This window comes from Pleuronectes platessa, chromosome 11, assembly GCF_947347685.1.
Source record: "Pleuronectes platessa chromosome 11, fPlePla1.1, whole genome shotgun sequence".
Taxonomy (NCBI): domain Eukaryota; kingdom Metazoa; phylum Chordata; class Actinopteri; order Pleuronectiformes; family Pleuronectidae; genus Pleuronectes; species Pleuronectes platessa.
In genome coordinates, this window is record NC_070636.1 from 18,367,359 (window position 1) to 18,388,715 (window position 21,357).

General features: G+C 40.5%; 1 protein-coding gene and 1 long non-coding RNA gene across 2 annotated transcripts in view; one reads left to right on the forward strand and one right to left on the reverse strand.

The window, feature by feature from the left end:
* Positions 1-6,669: 6,669 nt before the first annotated feature.
* Positions 6,670-18,831, reverse strand: kcnk5a (potassium channel, subfamily K, member 5a). Its single transcript, XM_053434610.1, has 5 exons — positions 18,241-18,831; positions 10,619-10,730; positions 10,154-10,320; positions 9,886-10,054; positions 6,670-9,705 (listed from the first exon to the last, which is right to left on the reverse strand). Exons 1-5 carry the CDS (start codon positions 18,424-18,426, stop codon positions 8,741-8,743), a joined length of 1,599 nt encoding a protein of 532 aa, XP_053290585.1. The 5' UTR covers positions 18,427-18,831; the 3' UTR covers positions 6,670-8,740.
* The window catches only part of LOC128450874 (uncharacterized), a 12,666-nt gene continuing 7,679 nt past the window's right edge, over positions 16,371-21,357 (forward strand). Inside the window, exon 1 of the long non-coding RNA XR_008340043.1 lies at positions 16,371-16,608. This is a non-coding gene — a long non-coding RNA (uncharacterized LOC128450874). The remainder of the gene's footprint in view (positions 16,609-21,357) is intronic.

Here is a 21,357-nt window from a genome sequence, read left to right on the forward strand (position 1 = left end):
TTCAAATTACCTTCATAGAACTATTTGGGTTGTTGCTAAATGAAGATCTGGAAAACAAATATGATTTTACCTTGTTTTATCAATTACATATCATTGTATTGTTGTCTTTCTGCATATGGTTTCAAGGATACACTGCATGAATGCAATATTTTAACATTAACATTATAATACTGATTGGTTTCATGAGCACATAACACAAATATGTTATCTAGGTCATGACATCTCACACATAGACTTGTAAAAAGTATTACATAATGACCCCACATAACTTCTTCAGTGGAAGTTTTATTGTTTACTGTATTTCACTCTGTGGTATTTGCCCTGGAGTTTGGCCGTAGTCTGGTTTGAGTCTTGTGATTGCTTTTCATTTTGGTCTTTTGTTTTCTAGAGGGATTAATACCAATCTCTGATATTTATGGATCTCGGATCTTTATGTACCAAGATAATTTGAATGCAACACTATGTTGAGTCATAATTCGCAATAACTAAAAATCCCCCCAGCAACAATGCGCTTTTAAATTAAGATTTTTCCTTAAAATGATTTGGTAAAACTGACTTGCTACCTGCTACCTTGAAAAGGCCATAGACTATTTTATATGGTCTTTTCACCCTGGATACAGCAGGCGATTTATTACTGTCCTGAGGTAAAAAAATTAATGAAAATAATCCCACAGCACAAACTATCATTCTTTAAAAGCATCATGTGGTTCTTGGACTCTCTTGACCCCCTCAGAAAGTTTTGTATTGGGCGGAGTCTGCTGAGGTCAAAGGTCAGGGTGAATACTTTATTTCGTCTCTGAGAAAACTCAAATGACTGAGGTCAACACGAGAAGCTGTTTGCTACATTGTTCGACGCCGCTCAGTGTCTCTTCCCCATCCTTTTCTACACGCTCTTTAAAAAGCAACAGGCATTCTGCAAGTGTACTTCCTGCGTCTTCTCTAACAAACCCACCTCGCTCCCACACACACCCACACACACATACACACACTTACAGTATTGTATGTGCGAATGTAAACACACAAATACAAACTCACCTTCGGGGGGTGCCCAACAGTTTCCGCTTCGGAAGGCTGGACACAGAAACTCAGGAAACAATTGGGTGTCAGAGAGGACCTTGGGCCCTGTCACATTTCCACATCCTGGGCTGTTGCTCATTGAGGCGTTCTTACGTCAGCCGTTTCACAGGCCACAGAAACTACTCTCCATCTGGTTCCCCCTTTTCCTTTGTTGACAAGGAGCTGGCATCGCTCTCTCCCAGGACGGAATTGTTGTTGATGCACTAAAAGAGATGGGAGTGATTTATTTGTGCACACCGAGTGTAAGTCACCGCTTTTAAGACCTTGGGCACTTTGAAGATAGTTTTATGCTGCGTGTATTCAAGATCAAGATGTTCGTCTTGAAAGCCAGTCGAGGAAACATAGCACACCCCTGAGATTCATAAGGTGGAATTAAAATAAATCAAATCAAGCATTTATCGCCATGTAAGAAACTGTAATATTGACATTAAAATGTTTTGGTTTCTGTAGGTTTTGAGTTTAAGTGTATTTGCCAACCAGTCCTGAACACTGCCTCGCTGTAATCTCTTCACAAGTACACTCGACATCTGAAACACAAACTTTGGAGGAAGTATTGCAGTGTGAAAAAGGGAGGACGGCGCGCTCGGTGGTTTCAGGACTACTACCTACATAACTCGGACTCTCCAAGTAAATAATGTTCAAACAGGCGCCCACGTTAAAAAATCCTGCAGGTCACCTGAAGTGAAACGTTAGGATTCAGGTTTTACACTTATATAAGGAAAAGATTAGAGAATTTCTTAAGGATAAAATCAAACTAAATATAACGTTTCGGATTTCTCTCATATTAGTTGCAAACTTTATATGTGTATATGTATATGTATATGTATATCTAGTTGACAGATCTTTTCAATTGCTCATCACAGCAGAGGGTAATTTTCCGATGCTTTTCAGATGCAGTGGAAATCACTGACCCTTTGCATATTTTGCACGATTACATTGTTGATTTATTTAGAAATCTTATCCAAAGAGCAGGTAGTTAATGCTGTAGAGCATAACATAACTATATACTTTAAAATAGCAAATACCATGAAAATACCCAATTTGTTATATATGCATCTTCCAGAAATACATTTTAATCTGTTGCAATCAGAATATGTGCATTCTTTTGTTTTCGGTTTTTATATGACTTTATGGTTAACTTTAAAATGGTAATACAGATCCAAAGGTCAAACTCTTAACAGTCGTAACTTTGTCAGCTGTAGATAAATAAAATCTGTTCTCTGAACCCTGCCTTACTCTGTGTTCTGTAACAATAACCAGTTAATGCTTCTGTGGAATTCAGCTTCAAGATAGATAGATGTTAATTGCCATTTGCATAGGTACAAGACAGTGCAGCAACATTGGAATTCTTTCCTCAGCTTTTATAGAAAAAAAATTAAAACAGACAGGTCAATTGAAAGAGAAGCACAAAATTATTAATAATAGCACAAAATCAGGCAAACTAAGAATAAAAATATATATAAAATATTAAAAAATACAGAAAATATAAATATAGGCTGTGAGGTTCTGGTTTATTGCACAAAAGGACACATTGAAATATTGCACCAAAGACATAGAAATATGGTTTTGTGTTCAGATCCTAGCAGTAAGATGAAGAGAACAAAACCATGAGGAGCTCTATTATCTGAAAAAAGGAAAAGGTCTCCTGACCTCTTTATCCTTGTTTATTCTTGCTCCTAAAATCCCCCTGAAACTACACACAGATCATGGCCGCTGCAGTGGTCGTAAAATTTGTTATTGTTAAAGTGAAGACGTAAAACTCCCTTATTCTCTTTTTGAATGTAGTCTTTATGAAATGTGTATAAGGGCATTCACATCCATGAAACAAGTCTATACTGTATCTCCCTTTTATAGCTGACCAGCAGACAGCACAGGCTGAGAATCGTCCTTTTGATGCTCATCACAGAGAGACACTACATTTCCACTGTCCCGAGGCCTCTATCAAATCCCAGTTATTCTGATGACAACAAGGACATTCATATAGTTATGTGTCTTTTATGAGGGGGCGAGTCGTACGTGCCACCTTGTCCAGTGTTCAACGTGACGCTTGGCACACAGCACCTCCTGTAAGTCATAGAAATAATCCTCAGATATAAAACCTTCCTCACATAGGCAGCACTTTACGACTGCTCCAGAGTTCACAGTCTACGAGAGCCGTTGTGTGATTTCTTCTCTTTTTTTTCATTTGACCAACTTTCTGTGGTCGCAGCTTTATTGAAGCTGTTATTTCAGACACATTTCATGGTTTATTAAAACTTTCAAAGGAACGTCATGTGCCCAAAGGCAATGTCATTTTCAAAAGCTACAGCAACTGGAGCTGCAGTCAAAGTCCCAAAAAGGCCCAGAATACTTTGCTCTTCCCAAATTTTGGAATCCTAAAGGCCCCGAAAAACCTCTATCTGATTCTTATTGTAAGTTTTCTGCACGAGTTTATAGTTTTGGATTGATCTTATCAGAAGATTTCAGTAAGATTTCCACAAGGTCGTTGGTTTGATACCCGGCTTTGTTACCTTGTTACATATACCCATGGACCAATTAGGATATACATTTATTTCACTCAGAATCTGGTTGCAGTTGGTGGGTAAACAACTTCTGTTGCCAACCTCTTATCTGATCTAGCCATGATCACAAAATCTGGAACATAGACTGCATAACAAACTTAACTTAAGTTGGAAAGTTGAGTGATTCTTTAAAGTTGGTAACCGATTCTTTTTTTTCAGTCCCTACCTCCTCCCAATGTACAAACATGTTGCCAAGATATCTTTGGTACGGGTGCTGCCATCTTGGACTGATGACATAATGATGTGGTTAAGGTGCAGCCGTAGATCGTGATTTATCACCCTGTTTTTAAAAGCAATAAAATAAGTTATTCAAACCATCTTACTTACCAAACAAACCTGACTTTTTTAATTGGCCAATGTTCCATCCTAACTAGGCAGTTTATGGTTTGTATTGAGCTTGCCTAACCTAGATAATAATTTTAGATGTTGAGAAGAGGATTCTCATGTGAGACACTTGAATACAGAGCTGGTACACTATTCATTCTGAGAATGTTTTTAAGAAGGAAACCAACACAGACAAACAGGTGCACACTTTATGTTGCCCTGTGTGGTAAGGCCAGCTACACATGAGACATAGCTGATGAGGAATTCAACCACTCAACGCACATTACAATACAAGTCCCAAACTACAAACCACCTTCCTAGTTGGTGGGCGAGCCACACTGCCTCCTGAGTCACAGGAGCCAAATATAGTCTTTTTTACTTCCTTATGTGTAAATAGAAAGCTAGGAAAGTGTTCAGCTTCAAAGTAAGAGCATCATGAGGTACACATGTCGAGTGACCTTGAAACAATAGATCATCCTCCAGGGACAACAGCAGTCCATATGGACATGAGCTTAAACGGAAAGTGGGCCTATTATAAATACTTTTTTGTGAAGACTTTTTTGTTGTGGATATTGAATCTTATTAACAAAATCTTGAAATATAAACCCAAGATTTCTTTATAATATGTGGATGATTTGCCCTGATTGATTTTAGAATTGGTTCTAAATATAGAGATGTACTGGAGTTTACATTTAAGCATGAATCATAGCATCCATACAAAAAATACCCCAAACAGTATAAAATGGGTTTACTATGCTAGAATTACACAACAACAGCCTCATAATCTCCTCTACATAAAGGATCAAACTTTGGAGTGAGGAACTTGAAGACATGAGGGTTGATTAATGTTGCGTCTGGAATCCCACAGAAACAGGAGACGTTCTGGTTTCCACCAGGCTCAGCACATTTTCAAAGTCTTCAGTCTGCTTCAGTAACCATCATCAGTTAAGGCCTCGACACTGAACATTTATAAGGGCGAAGTCCTGCAGCGCCACAAATCCCAGTCAAACATTGATGCTCGAAATGCGAAGTCAAAACTTTTTCCATTAATAATTTGTGAATCAGTGTTGAATATGGATTGAGAGGCAGCAACACTATTTAGGTATCACAAGAAAATGTCAACGTGTATCTGCTTAGTTCATTTTTTCCTGAACGCCTGAAACACTTCAACGTGTCTCTGAGGTCAATTCATCTTAATCCATTCAGGCAATCTATTTTTAACCTGCGACAACAACAGCTGACTTTAGTGCACATGTGCCAATCTCGTGTTTTCTTGGCAGATCAGTAAATGTCAGGACCTTGACTCCATTGACTCCACACTTCTTAAAATCTACCTTCGTTCCAGGTATTAGCTGAGTGTCTGCTGACGTAAGACTCAGAAACATATAATGCAGAAATCCATTGTGTTTTTAAATATATCACGCATTTTTCAGTTTGTTGTTATATCCGGGTTTGTGTGTGCGTCCTGCTCCAATGTGGTTTACTTTCGTGACAGCCTGACCTTGAAGTGTGTGTGCATAATGAGCAATGTCTGGTGTCACTAGGGAAACAAGTTCATTCACTACGTAAATTGAATGAGGATAACAGTTTAGTTAAGAATATTTACAGGAAACCAGCAGGTAAGTTATTATTATGCTACCTGTGTATTGACAATTCAATTCTCTGTTTCAGAAACAGAAAAAGAGGAACTGGTTAAAACCTTTAATCTTCCTTCATCCAACAACTTGAAGTTAATGGTGAACAATATTCTAGAAATGGATATAATCTCCTGTAGAGTCAGATATCAAGAACTGGAATATTTTACACCAAAAAGTTTAAAAATAGTTTGTCGATTCATCATATTAACTTCATTCATTTTCCCCTTTTATCCTTTCTTTCTATTTATTTTTCTGCACTATCCTTTTTTCGATTCACCTAAAATCCATAAATATTGTACAAGCAAAAGGAAAAGTATCAACAAAAAAAATAGAATAGAATAAAATATTTTAAATGTACTCAAGTAGATCCAACAACAGAACGTTGGACAGTCAATAATAAATAATTAAAAGTGCATGAATACACTTTTAATATTATTATTAAAATAAAAAATAACTAGTGCATATCAGAGGAAAACACTTATTTTAAAAGACTGAAATACTCTTCCTTATTCAGTCACTTTTTTCTGCTTTCAGGTAAATAGTCATTCTATATACAGTCTAGTATGTATTAAAGCATATAGAGCATTTAAATACTCAAGTGATCTGTATACATTTGATTATAAAGAGTAAGAGTATCACAAAACTGGATCTGCTCCAATATAAGAAACTCTTTTTCCAGCACGACCATAAAGTTGCTGCGCTCACAGTAGAATGGCTAAAACAGATGCAGCAGAGGCCAATATCCTGACTTTAAGTCCCGCAGGGTTCAACTCTAAACATAGTTGATCCTACTTTCCCATAACACAACTCAAGAGCATCATCTCTAGACCCTCCCTCGCTGCCTTATAAACTCCTCTCAAATGTCAGAACTCCTAGTTCTTTGCGCTTAATGCTAACATCAGCATGCTGACAGTGACAACACATAAAAGCAGATGCTATATCTTTGTTATCATGATCTTTGTCTCGTGTATAACATCAGGGTTTCTTTAAAAAGCTTCCGAAAGACACCTTGACAAATAAACTAAATTTTGACATGTAATATTAGTACGATGCAATGATCACAAAACAAGTTTTATTAAACGTTTATTTTACATGAAATATATCGTTTTGTTTGGAATTAATATACAAACATGAATAATTTAATCATAAAAAACACAACTATAGTGGAGTTTTTACACAATGGAGCAACATTAACAAGAAAACAACACAAATAGGGACAATGGGTTAAACCAGCCTAACCTGTTCTTAGTCAATGATCTAGAGACATGCTTTCACTCCAGATAAAGTACCATGGCTGCATCCCAATGCAAATCTGAGACACCCAGAAAAAACTGTGAAACTGAGTAGGGGGAAATGGAAACCACCAAAATAAAGATGTCCCTGTAATGAAATACACAAAGAGAAGGGAGAGGCGGAAAAAAACACTGAGCTTGAAAGATAACACCTCTTCAGTGAGTCACTGCAAAGTACATTCAACAGATGTTTTATTGTACTACATGTCCTCTGCTAGGCAGTGGACTTTAGGCAGAGTTCGGAGTTAAAACGGTGCCACGTGTTTACAGAAATCTACAAATATTGGAATATATTTAGAATATAAATTCCAACCGAATCTGGTATGAATGAGGAAACTGGTTAAAATTCAGCGTGGCCCTGCCTGACACTGCCTCACTGCCAATTAAAGTAACACTGTTAAAAAGTTATTGTGTGCAAGTTTATCCCGTGCAAAGGCAGTGGGTTAGCAGGGTCTGAAAAAAAAGACTGAAATGCAATGGACGTTCGATTTTGGTGTGTTGAGAGTACAGTTGTATTCAGGTGAAACAAAAAAGAGAAATACAATAATAGTCAGCCCCAATACTGCTGACGTTGTCTTATGACAAAACGTACGTCAAAAAGGCCATTGATCGCTTACAGGTTCACCTTGGCTACCAGTCGTGCGTGGCACTTCAGTCATACATGCCAGTGTCAGCCCCCCGAAGGCAAACAAGTAGCAAGGCCATGTCCTGAGCTGAGCTGTGTTTGTGGCCACCCATCGATGGGCTTCCAGCCAACGTTTACACGGCAAACACAATGAAACGAAAGGGTGCTTAAGAGAGAGGGACAGAGAGAGAGTGGGAATATTTTCATTGCATTGACATCGTGCACTACCGTGGGGAAAAGAAGCTAGACGCTACAGGTTTGACATTCATCAGCAGGTGCATAGTGTGTTGACAAGATTGGTAAAAAAAAAAAAAAAAACACCTCAGTTTAAACCACGTCCCCGGTGGAATTGTTCAGATTTAATCATAAAAACTTAATGAAATGATGAGTTTCTAATTTTCCTCACGTGACCTTCGCGTAACTGATGACCTCTAGTGCTGTCACAAATCTGTCCCATACAGTAAAAAAAAACAGTAATCACAGACACAACAAGTCATCAAGGACTTCACTAAATACAAATTAATTCGAAAAGGGGAAAAAAAAGGGGAATTGGCACATTAACCATTCTAGAACATTTACTTCAAGGACAAATGTTTGGCTCAGGTTTTAAGACAATCTGTAATGGAGTGGACATTGAACCGTCCTTTTTTGGTGGAATTGTGCAATGGGAGACATATAAACCCATGTCGAGATTTCTCTTTTAAATAAAAAGTTACTTTGTCCTTCATTTGAATAAATATAAAAAAAACACCAATATGGTGAATATGTAATTAAGAAACTACGGGAAAAGAAATAAATTTCCACATAAAATTCCTTATCAGCCATTGAGTAAAAAAAAAAAAAGCACTTGTGGTCAATAGTTCTTGGTTTGGACATTGCACCAAAATGTGTAGCCTATCTTTTCTCAAACTGTATAAAACACAGAAATAGAGCAGACGGTAATACTCATGGGGTTACATGTCGTGTTCGTTGATGAAGATGTTAGACCTCAGTTGTTCAAGAGTTTACAGGAAGCTCGACTTTAAAAAAAAAAACTATCAGGCAATATGACGTGAATGTTCAAGAAATCATCGATTTGGAATCTGATCTCGGCAGTGTCATTATCAGAGCCCCTGACATTGCAATGGGATCTGATATCATTCAAATGGCTCACATTAGAATTTGTATACTTCAATGCCAAACTAGTCAACAACAGATGAACAGTACGTTGTGTTGACTTAAGTTTTAAGAGTCTGTATTTTCCTCCTTTGCATATTCCTCTACAAGTGTCTCGTACGAGTGGCTGTGTTCTGAACCGTCACTGGTGAACACGGAGCCTTCACATTCAGAGCTGTGCTCCTCCTTGGAATTCGTTTCAATGTTTTCGTCACATGTCGTGATCGATAGTTTTGCTTTGGAATCCCCATCATCATCATCATCATCGCCGACATCGTCGTCCTCCTCCTCCTCCTCCAGGTTATTGCTGAGGAAATTTTCCTCATCAATAAAAGTAATGTTTGCATTTTGGAACGTCAGGGGGTGGTACTCTTTTGAGTCCCACGTCCTTCGACCACCCGTTCCACATTCTCCCACTCCTCGTTTCTCAATATCGACGTCCTTATCAAGTTGGTTCTCGTACATTTGGTCCTGGTCCAGCTCTAGGTCGCCCTCCACCTGATCTTCTGTTAGCAGCAAACCGTTGTCTGAGCCCAGGAGGTAGTTCTTGGACTTTGAAAAGGCAACGGTGACGCGGTCACTGAAACTGTAGCGTCTCTTCTGTCGAGGCGAACGGTCCAGACTGAGGATGGTGTTATACAGGGGAGCGTCATTGCAACTCTTGGAGCGGTTGATGTCTTTGGATTTATCTATGCCGTTACCGGCACTGCCAGAAATCCTCTCCTTTTTCTTGCTGCCGATCTGTTTTATCAGGTCGTTGTAGCCTTCCTGCTTCTTGGACAGAAAGCTGAAGATGTTGACATCGTTGGGAGTGGGAGGCAGACGAAGGGCGGCCTTGTGAGACTCTTTGTAGTGACGGAGCTCGTCTAGAGAGAGCTTGCGCAGCTTACGGCGTTTCTTCAGTGCCTTGTGAGCTTCGACGACCATCCGCACTTTCCAGTTGAAGAACAGAGAGAGCCAGGCCAAACCCAGATAAATCCACACCTCCACAAAGTAACGGTACAGAGTTGGGTATTCTTTATTTGGCTCCACACCTGTAGAGCAAAGACATTTGTTTTGAGTCATTTGAAATCTGACTGGTTCAATAAAGAGATTCCCTTGATATTTGTGCATGATTTAAATGTGACTACAGGACTGATTCAATAAATGTGACATGTTCAAGGCAATCAGAAGGAAGGTGCTTTTATCTAGAGGTTTTTTATGTCTCATCTCACCTGCTACTAGGTCTCCAAAGCCGATTGTAGTCAAGGTGACAAAAGAGAAGTACAAGCCTTCAATGTATGTCCAACCCTCCTGGGACATAAACACAAAAGGTGGAAGCACTAAATGGACCAGCACGCCCCAGAGGATGAAAATGGCTGTGCAGGTAAACTGAGCTTTTCTCTGGAAAAGAGAAAGAGAAACGGTTAATTCAGGTCAATATTTGAAACCAGAGGTTAAAGTATGATTACCAGAATTAAAAAAATGCCATCATCAACATACCAGTGAAAACCCTTTCTTGGTCAGGTATTGGCCCAAGTGCTTGGCTCTGCCACCAAAGAACTTTCCCAGCTCACTGATCCAGGTGAGACACAGCGGCACACCGAAAAGCCCATAGACGATGCAAAATAAACGGCCTGCTGACGTTTTGGGGGCAATGTTGCCATATCCTTTAAAAAAATCAAACAAAAAAAGAGAGGTTGTTACAGCCATATAAAGATAATTCAATAATTCCATGCACATAGACATTGTAGAAGGGCTTCAGGAGAAGGTTCTTCAGCATTCAAGTGTAATATTGTTTATCAAAGTAAAACAAAAGTAAGAAGGTGTTAAACGAATGCCTGACAGCCCGGCGCACGTTTGTGCCTATTAAAGCAAAATTGCATTTGTCAAAACAAAGCTCAAAAGGAAAGCCCCTTTTCTGGGCAGAACTAGATGCATTACACCTGAACCTCTAAAAGCTCTTACCGATCGTGGTGATGACTGTGGCCGCAAAGATGACAGCGTTTGGCCAATTCCAATTGTTGAAAAACTTGCTGCCCGTTATGGTGACCCCCTGGCCTGCAGCATCGGACACCACCTGAGGACAAGAAAAGAGGAAAAACAAGACGATTGAGTAAAACGGTGGAAAAACATGACATTAATTGGATGTTATAAAAGAGTCTAATCTGATTAATCTAAAAGAAGACAGGACGTTTGTCGTGTGCAAACTCAATTTCTTGCACCGCATCCTTCCTGCCGTACGATCACATCTCGTGCGGCGCTGATGAGCCGAAACGACACGGCACCCCGGAGAGTTGCCTTTAACCCGAGGGCTCGGTAGTTCCAACTGATGCTTACTTTAGTATGGAAACAGGAAGGCAAAAGCTACATCCCTAAACAGCTAGTTCTTAAACACGATGGAATTTTGGATTAAAAAGAACCAGTTTATTCTCTTGCTTGTCCTTTCAAACATCCGAGGATGCACAAAGATCCGTATCATGATGTGCTGAAGCCACAGAAGATATTTGTCTCAAACATCCTTGAACATGACGTACTGTACATCGGCTTACAAGCAAGTTTTAGTGCTGAAATCAAGCGGAGGCAGAAAACACTTAAATCATTCCTGACCAAATGTGTGCTCGAAAGGCCACAACAGAAACTGAAGTGTCCCTTGTGTATTTACAAACACTTGGCCATGTGTGCTGGGACAGTTCACCCCCCCCACCCCCCCCACACACACACACCAAAGTTATTATTTCTTCAAATGTGCTAGAAGTGAGGAGGGGAGTGGGGGTGAAATGTGCAGGGGTTGGCAAAATTCACATAAGCCCTAAAGTACTAGAGGATGCTTGGCTCTTTAATAATAGTAGGTCTGTGACAGTTCTGCAGTGTAATTACCGGCACGAGGGGAGGCCATTCTTTTGTCTGCTCTAACAACACAGCTCTTCCACTGGGCTTTAGGATGACAGTAGTGGTGAGCCAGTTTGTGTTCAAATCATGACTGGAAATTAAAGAGCAAAAACCTCAGTCGAGTGGATAACTGTACGTTTTTACATTTGCCAGTTCTTGTGACAGCATCTGTAATGATTGCTGTACGCATGGGGTAAACTAAGGGGATGAATACTGAGGAGTAAATATATATTTTTTACTACCGGGAATTGATCAAACGTTCTTTCAATAACATAAACCTAGCCATGCTCAGGCCATTGATTGATCTAGCATTTTTCTTTAAAAAAAATAAAATTTAAAAAAGGGGCCACATTGGGACCTTGATTAAGTAAGGTGCACCTTTAAATCCTTGTTTACTCTTAGGTATATAGCTTGGGGCAAAGCAACACACACATATATCAAAAGGAAAACAATTTCTTATATTGGCTATTATGGACTGATTGAATATACACAGGAAAGACATATCTTTGCCATTGACCTGTGCAAAAAATAAGTATATGCACATTTCCACCCACTACAGCTATGTGAATATTGGTTGGTTCATTGCGATAAGCAGTCGGGTAACAATGTTCCACTACAGAGGAAGAGGGCCCATCGAGATGTGTCAATCAAACCTCAAGTAGAGGAAAACCCTGAAGCCCAGTTGGAAGTCAAGAAACCTTCAGTCCCCTCATCTACACATTCCTGACGTTTTTTTGAGATTGACATTTAAGCTCCTCTATTCCTGCACCTCATTATTCATTTGGTAAATCTGTTTCCATTCCACTTTTCCAACTCTTGCAAGTGTGTTGTTTGTGCAATATTATCTTTTTTCAAATTTACAGAATTTCCACACTGGTTTTTATGACACTGTCATAAAAATCGCTGGATGGAAACACACCGTGTGATACAGTAATTCCTCCATTGCCGCCAGTATGAAATCTGAATCCCCTCCCCTCCTACACCCTTGCACAGTTATGACTGTTTTAACAGCTTGAGGTTTGTTTGCTGTGTGGAAAAAAGGAAAAGAAAGTGACACGTTTAATCTTTTGTGGGTCCCGTCTATGAACTGCGAGTGTTCAGTCTGCACCTTCACTTGAGCCCAGTGAGGGCGACTCATTGCACATGTTCAGTCTGTCTGCCGGATAAAATGTGCTGAAGTATCAGACAGGCAAAGTGCTGATTCATAGGAATGCACTGGGAACAAATTGCAAGCGGAAATATAGGTGCGAGGGCAAAGAATATGACCTCTGAAACTAAATGCAGACTATGGAGGTTAAATGTTAACACGCTTATGCATTTGTAAAACATTCATTGAACTAAACTTGATCTGAGCTTACACAACACTGGGAGGTGAGGCAGTTCATTTTTCCTTATGAGCAATAAGTGTGTAAAAGTGATCACAAACCAGCTCATGAGGAAGTTGTTTCACTGGCGTCTTCACAAATCTGACCTCTGGACACTTGGTCATCAACTCACAGCTACCAACATGAATAACAGTTTGTTGGACAATTAAAATATATACGCAATGAAACACCTTCATTTCACGTGTCTTGAATTTTCTTCTTAATGTCAAGGTTAGTTCTGGAAACATTTTATTTAAAAAAAGGAAAGAATTTTTTTTAAAATCAGCAATCATCGTGAATAAATTCTGCAGATATAAATCTCTCTAAATATTTTTTTTAGCGAAGTAGCACTGTGCCATGAGGGATAACCAGAGCATGACAAATGGAAGGGGGGGGGGGGGGGGGGATATGTGAAGATGTTGTGCCAAATAAAATGAAACCACAGGCACAAAGACTTTCTGAGCTCACTGATGATGAACTTCTACAAGCCGTAGAATGTATGACAGAGCGGCATCCTAGATTTTACAGTATTAAACAGTGGCAGAAATTTAGTTGTTTAAAAACAGGAAAAACTAACAGGATATCTCTGGGCTTTATAAAGAAGGCATGCATGGTCTTGCTTCAAATTATTTTAAGGGTTGTATTTTTTGACATTTGACAATTGCACAATAGTGCCACTGCTACAGGGGACAGTACACAGCACAACTGTACAGACTGTGCTGACTGCAAGGGGAGGTATATGTTGGAAATGAAAAGGGCTCGCCATAAGGGAAAGTCCTACATACTTTCAAGACCCATGTCAAACCAGCACTGTGATCACAAGGTTACATGTTCTTTCCAGTTAAAACACAAAGTTAGCTAAAAATGTGAAGCTGTCAGCTGGAAGTTGCATTAAGTAGAAGAGAAAGCGAGAGACGGTGCCAGAGTGGAAACAGAAATTCCAGCAAGAGCTCTTAATTTGTCTTTGTGATTTTTATATTTTCTGAATCAAAATAATAATTGTGGAAATAAAAATGTATCCATTGAACATACACTTTCAGTGAAAAAGAAAACTATAGACAGATGTTGCCAGTGTTGTAAACTGAGGATTGCTCAAGATGTAAAAATGGATGCTATGAAATACATGAAGTCAAATTACATTCACACTGAAAGCAAAACATGTGACACAAATCCCATGACTAAACCAGAGCCTGTGCATCACAGACTCCTATAATGAAACACTCCCTTTAACTTCTGGGGAAGTGAAACAATTGCTTAAGTGCAGACTTAGCAGTTAGCACTGCCACATTCTGATAACCAGAGGACAGCATGCTCTTATCAGCACAGCTGGCGGTGCAGCACACCGCTCCAGCTCCGAGGTACTTTTCCACTTCCAGCAAACAAGCAACAGCTGCTCATGAGCAGGATTGACCGACTTCTAAACAATGAAATCACTCCAGCTCGTCCATGTCATCCCATATTGATTTCTGATATGGAGGTCGATAGTTAGAGAACAATGGCTCCAAGAAATGAAATGGAATTTTAGTGTCTGCAGTGCATCAATCAAAAGAGCCAACACAGAGCGTGAGGGGTGGTGGAAAATCTTGAAAGGTTCCGGGATAGAGTTTACTCCAAAGCATAAACCAATCAAGTCTTCACAAAGTAACATTAACAAGAAACTGGTGTTAATTAAGTCAAAGTACAGACAAATTGGGACAGTTTTACAGCTTTATCTGAATTTGGTAAAGACATAAATGGATGAGCTGTAAAATCTTAAGACGGCAAAACCGTTCTTATAACACATCTGGTTAACAGAGGCCATACCATTAACAGATCTGAAAGCATTAACGCCAAACATGTTAATTCTCCTAATTCTTTGGTGAGTTTGATCAATATTTAATCAAACAAAAATTGTTGGTTTGTTGCAAGTTTGTTGCTAAACTAGGTTTATGACCTCCTGCACATTGTAGGGACATTTGAAAGGAGACACTGTGGAATAAAATCGAAGTAATCACTGAGGTCAACAAAGTTATTTGTGTCTTGTTTATTAATTAGCCTTGAATTCTAAACCCGTGATGTTAACGTCCACTGCTACCTTCCTTAACTCATTTTCAAAAAGAGGAAGAAAGTCTTTACCATTTCTAACCAGCGCCACGGCAACATCGACGCATGACAAAGTTAACCATCCCCCAAAACAGTGAATCACTTCATTCATCTGCGCTCTCCATTCTGACCAGAGGCCTTGTTCCCTGTAAGCGTGTGACAGCAGTGTGTTGATAAGCAGCATTTGCAAGCATCTTATTTGACCACAGAAACGTGATCTCCCAATCATGTGCAGGGGGAATACTGGAGAAACTTAAGGAGTCATGCACGCAAGTGAAATCAAAGCAACACAATGTTCCTCAGAAAAGTCAAGAGGCAACAAGTGCAGAGAAAAGCCGCACTGAGGAAAAAGGCTAATTAAAAAGTGTGCTTCACTGGTTACGGTTTGACTCGTGACAGGTGACAACTGACCCTAATATTCTGGTAAATTAAAAAAGTTTTTATCTTCTAAAGATGCTACATTTGTCCTTTAGAAGAAAATTGGGACACTTGGCTGCAGACATGGTCTACATTAAATACATAAAGGGCTATTCAATACAACTTTACATGTTCATGATTTGCAGATGTTTTAATAAAAGTGTTGTGTGTTACATCTAGGGTTGCTCTGCTTACAATTCAATTATATTTGTATAGGGCCGCCATCCACTGCCATTTTAAAAAAATAGTATCGATTTAGCAGGGGTGTTGGAAAAAACCCAAACAGCAACCAACCCAAGTGACAAGATCTCACATTTGGCTTTGACGTAAAACTGAATATATGATTGTATGATACATTTTGCAGGCTACCACTAAAAGCACAGCTGGAAGGTAACTTTAAAACAGTCCTCTTTGAATAAAGCCACTCAGTCCAACAGCAGCAAAGACTGCCGCCTCAAAAACCATTTTACACCTGAATAAACACCTCTTTCACACAGCTTCAACACAATAGAGATTACATACATTCAAGTGGGGGGAGTTTGTGTTATAAGTTCTACACCCCCCCCCCCCCTCCACACTGAGATTTTACGACCCCTTCTCAAGAGCCAACATTGATGGGCCATAAAATACAATGTTTAAAGTGTGACCACTTCAAGGGTCCTATAGTTAATAGTAAACTCCTTGTTAATAAAAACAGAGAAGACTAACTTTTACAGCCGCGCAGTCGCCTGCTCTTGTTAAGCCAGCTTATATATTTTAATTGTTAACAAGCCGAGCATAGTTTCCACAGTGGAAACCCAATAGAACTCACTGCTCCGAACACAAATGAGGCCGATAAAGTCACCACGATGGCCAACACGCTGCACGTTTCTCCGTTTTTATATACTGACAGCAGGGGGGGGAAAAGCCTTTAGAGCAGGTGTCTTGGCAAACTGCTACAGAGGAAAAACACTGGGAGACTGCACATCTACAACGGTGGTAGCAGGATCGCTCAACTGTCTGTGTGGGTGAGGAAAGAGTTAAGGAGTGATTTAATATCATCTTCTGACAATGCCCTCAAAACCCCTGCACGTGGTATTAAGTGGTCTTTGTCAGACGGAGCGCGGCGCAGCAGGAAATATTTCAGCTGCAGCCGAGGAGCCTCTGGAGAGTTCAACCCTCGAGCCTTCCAGCTGTTGTTGCAGCCGCAGCAAACTGTCGGAGGTAAAATTCCCAAATCTCTCTATGATTATATTCCTGCAGGAGATTTTGGCCAGAGCAGCTATTTGGCTGTTGCGGTGGTGCCATGAGTGGGGGGAGGTTCAGGGACATATCCCTTTCAAAGGAGGAGAGGGTGAAGGAAGCAGGAGGGGCCGGGAGCGAGAAAGAGGGGGGGGGGGTTGTAATAGTAACTCCCCAATACTGATGTGGGCCCACAGAAGGGTAACAGGTTGAGACATGTTTCCGGTCACAAGGCTTCATCCATACAACTACAGTTTTGTTTCGAAAACGTATCAGCTCTGCCAGAGTTACGTCTGGCGTCCACACTGGGGAGTTTTCGAGTAAATTTATCAAGTTTAGAAACCGTGCTGGCCCCGTTACCGTTTGAAAACTCTGGGAGGCATTGAAGTCGGGCAGACACTGCAATGACGTACACAGCTTGCTGCTTTGGTTGTTTTGGTCACAACGAAGCCTTCGTTGATTTGTCAGGCTCCTATCACGAGACCCATTTCCGGAAGACAACAAAATCAGCATTGGCCTCGATGTCCGGTGTAAATCACAACATGACTTTTCACACACAAGTGTTGTGACCCTGTTGTCTTTACCAACAGCTGTTCAGCAGTTACATTCTGCATGTAAACAGTGATACAACAGCTTATTTGAGCAATCTGCAGCAACTTGTCCAGTGGGACCTGCAAGCCTTCCTGCTCAGTGTACGCGTGGGGTCACGTGAATATGTGTTTTCAGGCACGTTGTATTAAAACTAATACTGAGCCATAACACTGTTGTGGACAGATTGTTTCACGTATTAGTACCACGTATAAAAACTTTCAACAATGCGTAGCTCCTGGAACCCATATAGGAGAATATATTCTCTCATGTATGTGCCTTGGAATCATTTTACACGTGTACAAAATACCGATTTCCCTTAAGTCATTATGAAGTAAATAGATGAGTGTGGAAACTTTTCTCAGATCCCCTGGCTGTGTGCCGTGGGCCCCCCATGGCACACATTTGTGTGTGCGATACACACACATTTGTGTGTCTTAACACACAAATGTGTCCTCTTGTTGTGCTCGTGAAATATCGAGGTATTGGGGCAAGTGGAAAAACACCTGTGAGACCACAGTGGGTGACATGTTGTGTGCTCATTCAGAGCTGAAAGTAAAACCTATGGGGTCAATGGCACCACATTTACCAATAGTTAAAGAAAAGCCATTTTGATAAGAAATTGGCAATGGAACACCATGTACTGTGTCTGCAGCAGCTGTGGTGGGCTACAGGTCCTCCACATCTGGCTATCAGGACCACTGCTCTACGCTACACACACACTCACACACACCTTTACAACAGAGGACTGAATCATCCAGGTTATAAAATAATTATCTGGATTAACTATGGACACACAGTCTTATATGCTTCATGCACCAGAGATAACAGGAGGGACCATATCTGTGGCAGACTATAGGAGACGAGACAAGTCTGTGTGTGTGTGTGTGTGTGTGTGGTGAGCGTTAGAGACAAACCAGCTGAGAACCATTAAGCCCTCGTGCCTTCCCTTTCAAATTAAGAGTCGAACTGCAGCACAATGTGAAAACAGTTGAAAGTTGAAAAAAGTAAAGTTGAAGAACATACCTCAAGTATTCTGTCCAAGTCATCTCTCGTCAGACACGGATGCTCCTCCAGTATTTTATCCTTCTGGGAACTATAGTGCCTTGTAGCCAGCTTCCAATTGGGCTCCTCCAGGACTTGAAAAATGGCCGCCCCAATGGACAGGTAAAAAATAATGGCAGAAGTCAACAAGGGGCCTTTATCTACCATACTTTAAGTGCAACGACTCGGCTCAGGAGAGGGAGAGAGATAGAGAGAGCGCGCGGGATGAGGAGGAAGAGGAGAGGAGGGAAGAGAAGAGAGAGAGGAGGAAGAAGAGGGGGTGAGAGACAACAATAACCGAGCGTTACGCTGTACTCATTCTCACAGTGGCTCTGTGCGCGCGCATTCAAAAAGTGCGTGTCCCTCCGAGCGACGGTTCAGCACAGTGCACGGTGACAGCATCGAGACGCGCACGGTGCACAAGTGTAGAGTGGGGCTGTGCGCGCGACTACTGCTGCTACTGCGAGTACTACTGCAACTTCTCCTGCAACTACTACTGCGACTACTGCTGGCCCTGTGTGTCTGTTGCTCCTCCACCACGTGCAGCTGCTGCACCACTGACCGCTGCTCATGTAGTGAACCGTGATCATGGGGGAGGAAAGGGGACACACGGGGGAGGAGAGGGATGAGTGGGGGGTGTGGAGCAGAGAGGTGGAGGATCCGCCCAAAAAAGTGGAGTCTCTCTCTCTCTCTCTCTCTCTCTCTCTCTCTCTCTCTCTCTCTCTCTCTCTTCCTGTAACTTGGTATCACTGCAGCTGTTAGTCTAACACCCTCTCGCTGTTTGACGTCTACAAAGTGCAGATCAACTGATCTGAAGTCATTCGCCCCAAACTGATACAACTGTCACTTTTTCCCACGCCTGGAATTCGCTCAAGTTGCTTTGTTGCATAAAGTTCCTCGTATTGATTCAATAAGATAACCTCAGTGGAATACAAACGTTAAAATGAATACGTTTGCATTAGAGATGGCACAAATAATAATAAGCATTAAAAAACGTTTAGCTCCTTATATAAATTATTCACTTCTAATATGAATAACAATGATAGACTTAATTTATAAAGCAAAAGTCATTATTATTATATATATACTTGTATATCTAAAAAAGAAACCATTAAAAATAATATTTGTGTTATTTATAGTTTTTATTTTAAATAAATAAATGTAGATATTGTTTGATTATTTCTCATCCCAGTGCTGACATGTTTTTCAGAATTTAGTCTAATTTAATGCTACAAAGATCCATATATTCAGCTGAGTGCATGTTATCGTGACACGATCTCCATTGATTGCAGGTTTGCCTTAAATTCCGGACCCATGGTCTTTTAATTGATCTGTCTTGATGTTTATCGTTAACTGAAATTGGGCAAATATTGACTTAAGCACTGCCACTGTATAAGCTTCGCATAGGTTTAATGAGTTCATACAAATCAATGTGTCCGAGAGACATGATTGAGGTTTTATATGTTTAGGACTTAAGCAACATTTCATAAGACAACTTCAAGGAATGTTACCAGCCTGTAAGATACTCTTATTTATGCTCAATATGTCCCAGTTGGAAATTCCCTCCACATGGGAACCTGCTTGACAACCTGTTGATCCTGCAAATGAAGAAGTGCAGATAAAAGATTGCCATCAGCTGCTGAGAGAATTGCGCCCTGAAGTTAGTCTGCGTCACTGCCCAAACCTCAACTGCTCAAATGTTTGCTCAAGTGATGCATTCTGTTTTCTTTGTCGAAGCTGCGAGGAGCAAAGATCAAACAAAGGAACAAATATATTGATTGGTGTTTAAGTAGAGCCACATATCCTCAGACAGAGATATGGCGGCACTCGGGTCAGTCAAAGTACAGAGCCAGACGCTGAGTGGAATTTTCCATTAGTTTACATTAGAAAGAGAGAGGAAAAAGAAAAAATCAAGTTGTTTGACATTTCCAAACTCTGTAGCCTGTTGTGCACCAATGGGGCTTACAGTTGGCGGCTGAATGTGTGAGAATTCATGGCATGCAAGGCAATAAGATATTGCATCATGATCACTGGTGTGCTACTTGCCCCAGGCCTTTTTTCCCTACAGTGTGTGTGTGTGCATGTGAGTGTGCGTAGATTCTAATTTATGCTCAGGCAAGGAAAAGGTAAGTATAAACTCAAGCGGCTAGTTTTTGGGGCGATTTGCATACATGCATTTTTCGATCGAGTGTTGCAACTAATGATTTATTGCTTAATTAATGCTTTTCTCTTTACACAATGACCTTACATGAGAAGCATCAAAGCAAATGAGTGCACCGACTAATGATGAAAGTGAATGTGAAACTGTGAAGGAACCATTCAGGAGTTTGTAGGAGCAGACATATCGCAATGACTGTGCAGTTCTCTGGAAGCTGTGGTGCAAGTATTGGCCTGTTCTGTGAACAAACCAGTGCAGGTAAAGGCATCATAACGAAACAATGTCTCACATCTTCCACTCGTTTGCAAAAGACACTCAAAAGATAGCCACTCTCATGTCAAAGAAGGTGTTGGACAGAGGTGGCCTGCATTGACATGCCTGCAGAGTTGATCTGAGTATACACAACCTCTTCCTTCATTTAAATATTTAGGTTAGGCCCAAAACAGCAATTTCGTGTTTCTGTGACAAGATCTTTTCTTTCATGTCTGCGGGCTGCAGCGGCTCTTCTCCAGTTCCCTCAGCTGCAGAACGCGTCGGTCAGCAAAGATCAACAATTTCATCTATCATTAGATTGGCATTGTCGTGGCAATACCTCCGCCAAAGTCTTCTTCGCCTGTTTCTTCTTCGTAAAGATCTCTGCATTATTTCTGGAGAAATTCCTGTAAATGTCTTAAATTCTCGAAATGTGAATGAAAGTTTCCCTTTAATCGAATTCCAATGGGTTCTCACTTGGTCTGTACCCCACCCTCCCACCAACTTTCAAATAGATCGGTTCAGTAGTTTTTGTGTTATCCTGGTGATACACAAACAGCAATGAAAACATATCCTCCTTGGTGGAGGTAATAATCTAGCATGACGCACGTGATAATCTCAAAGATTTAGAGAGCTTTCTGGCATTTCCTTTCAAATTCACTTCACAAGCAAACAAATCTGATCCATTC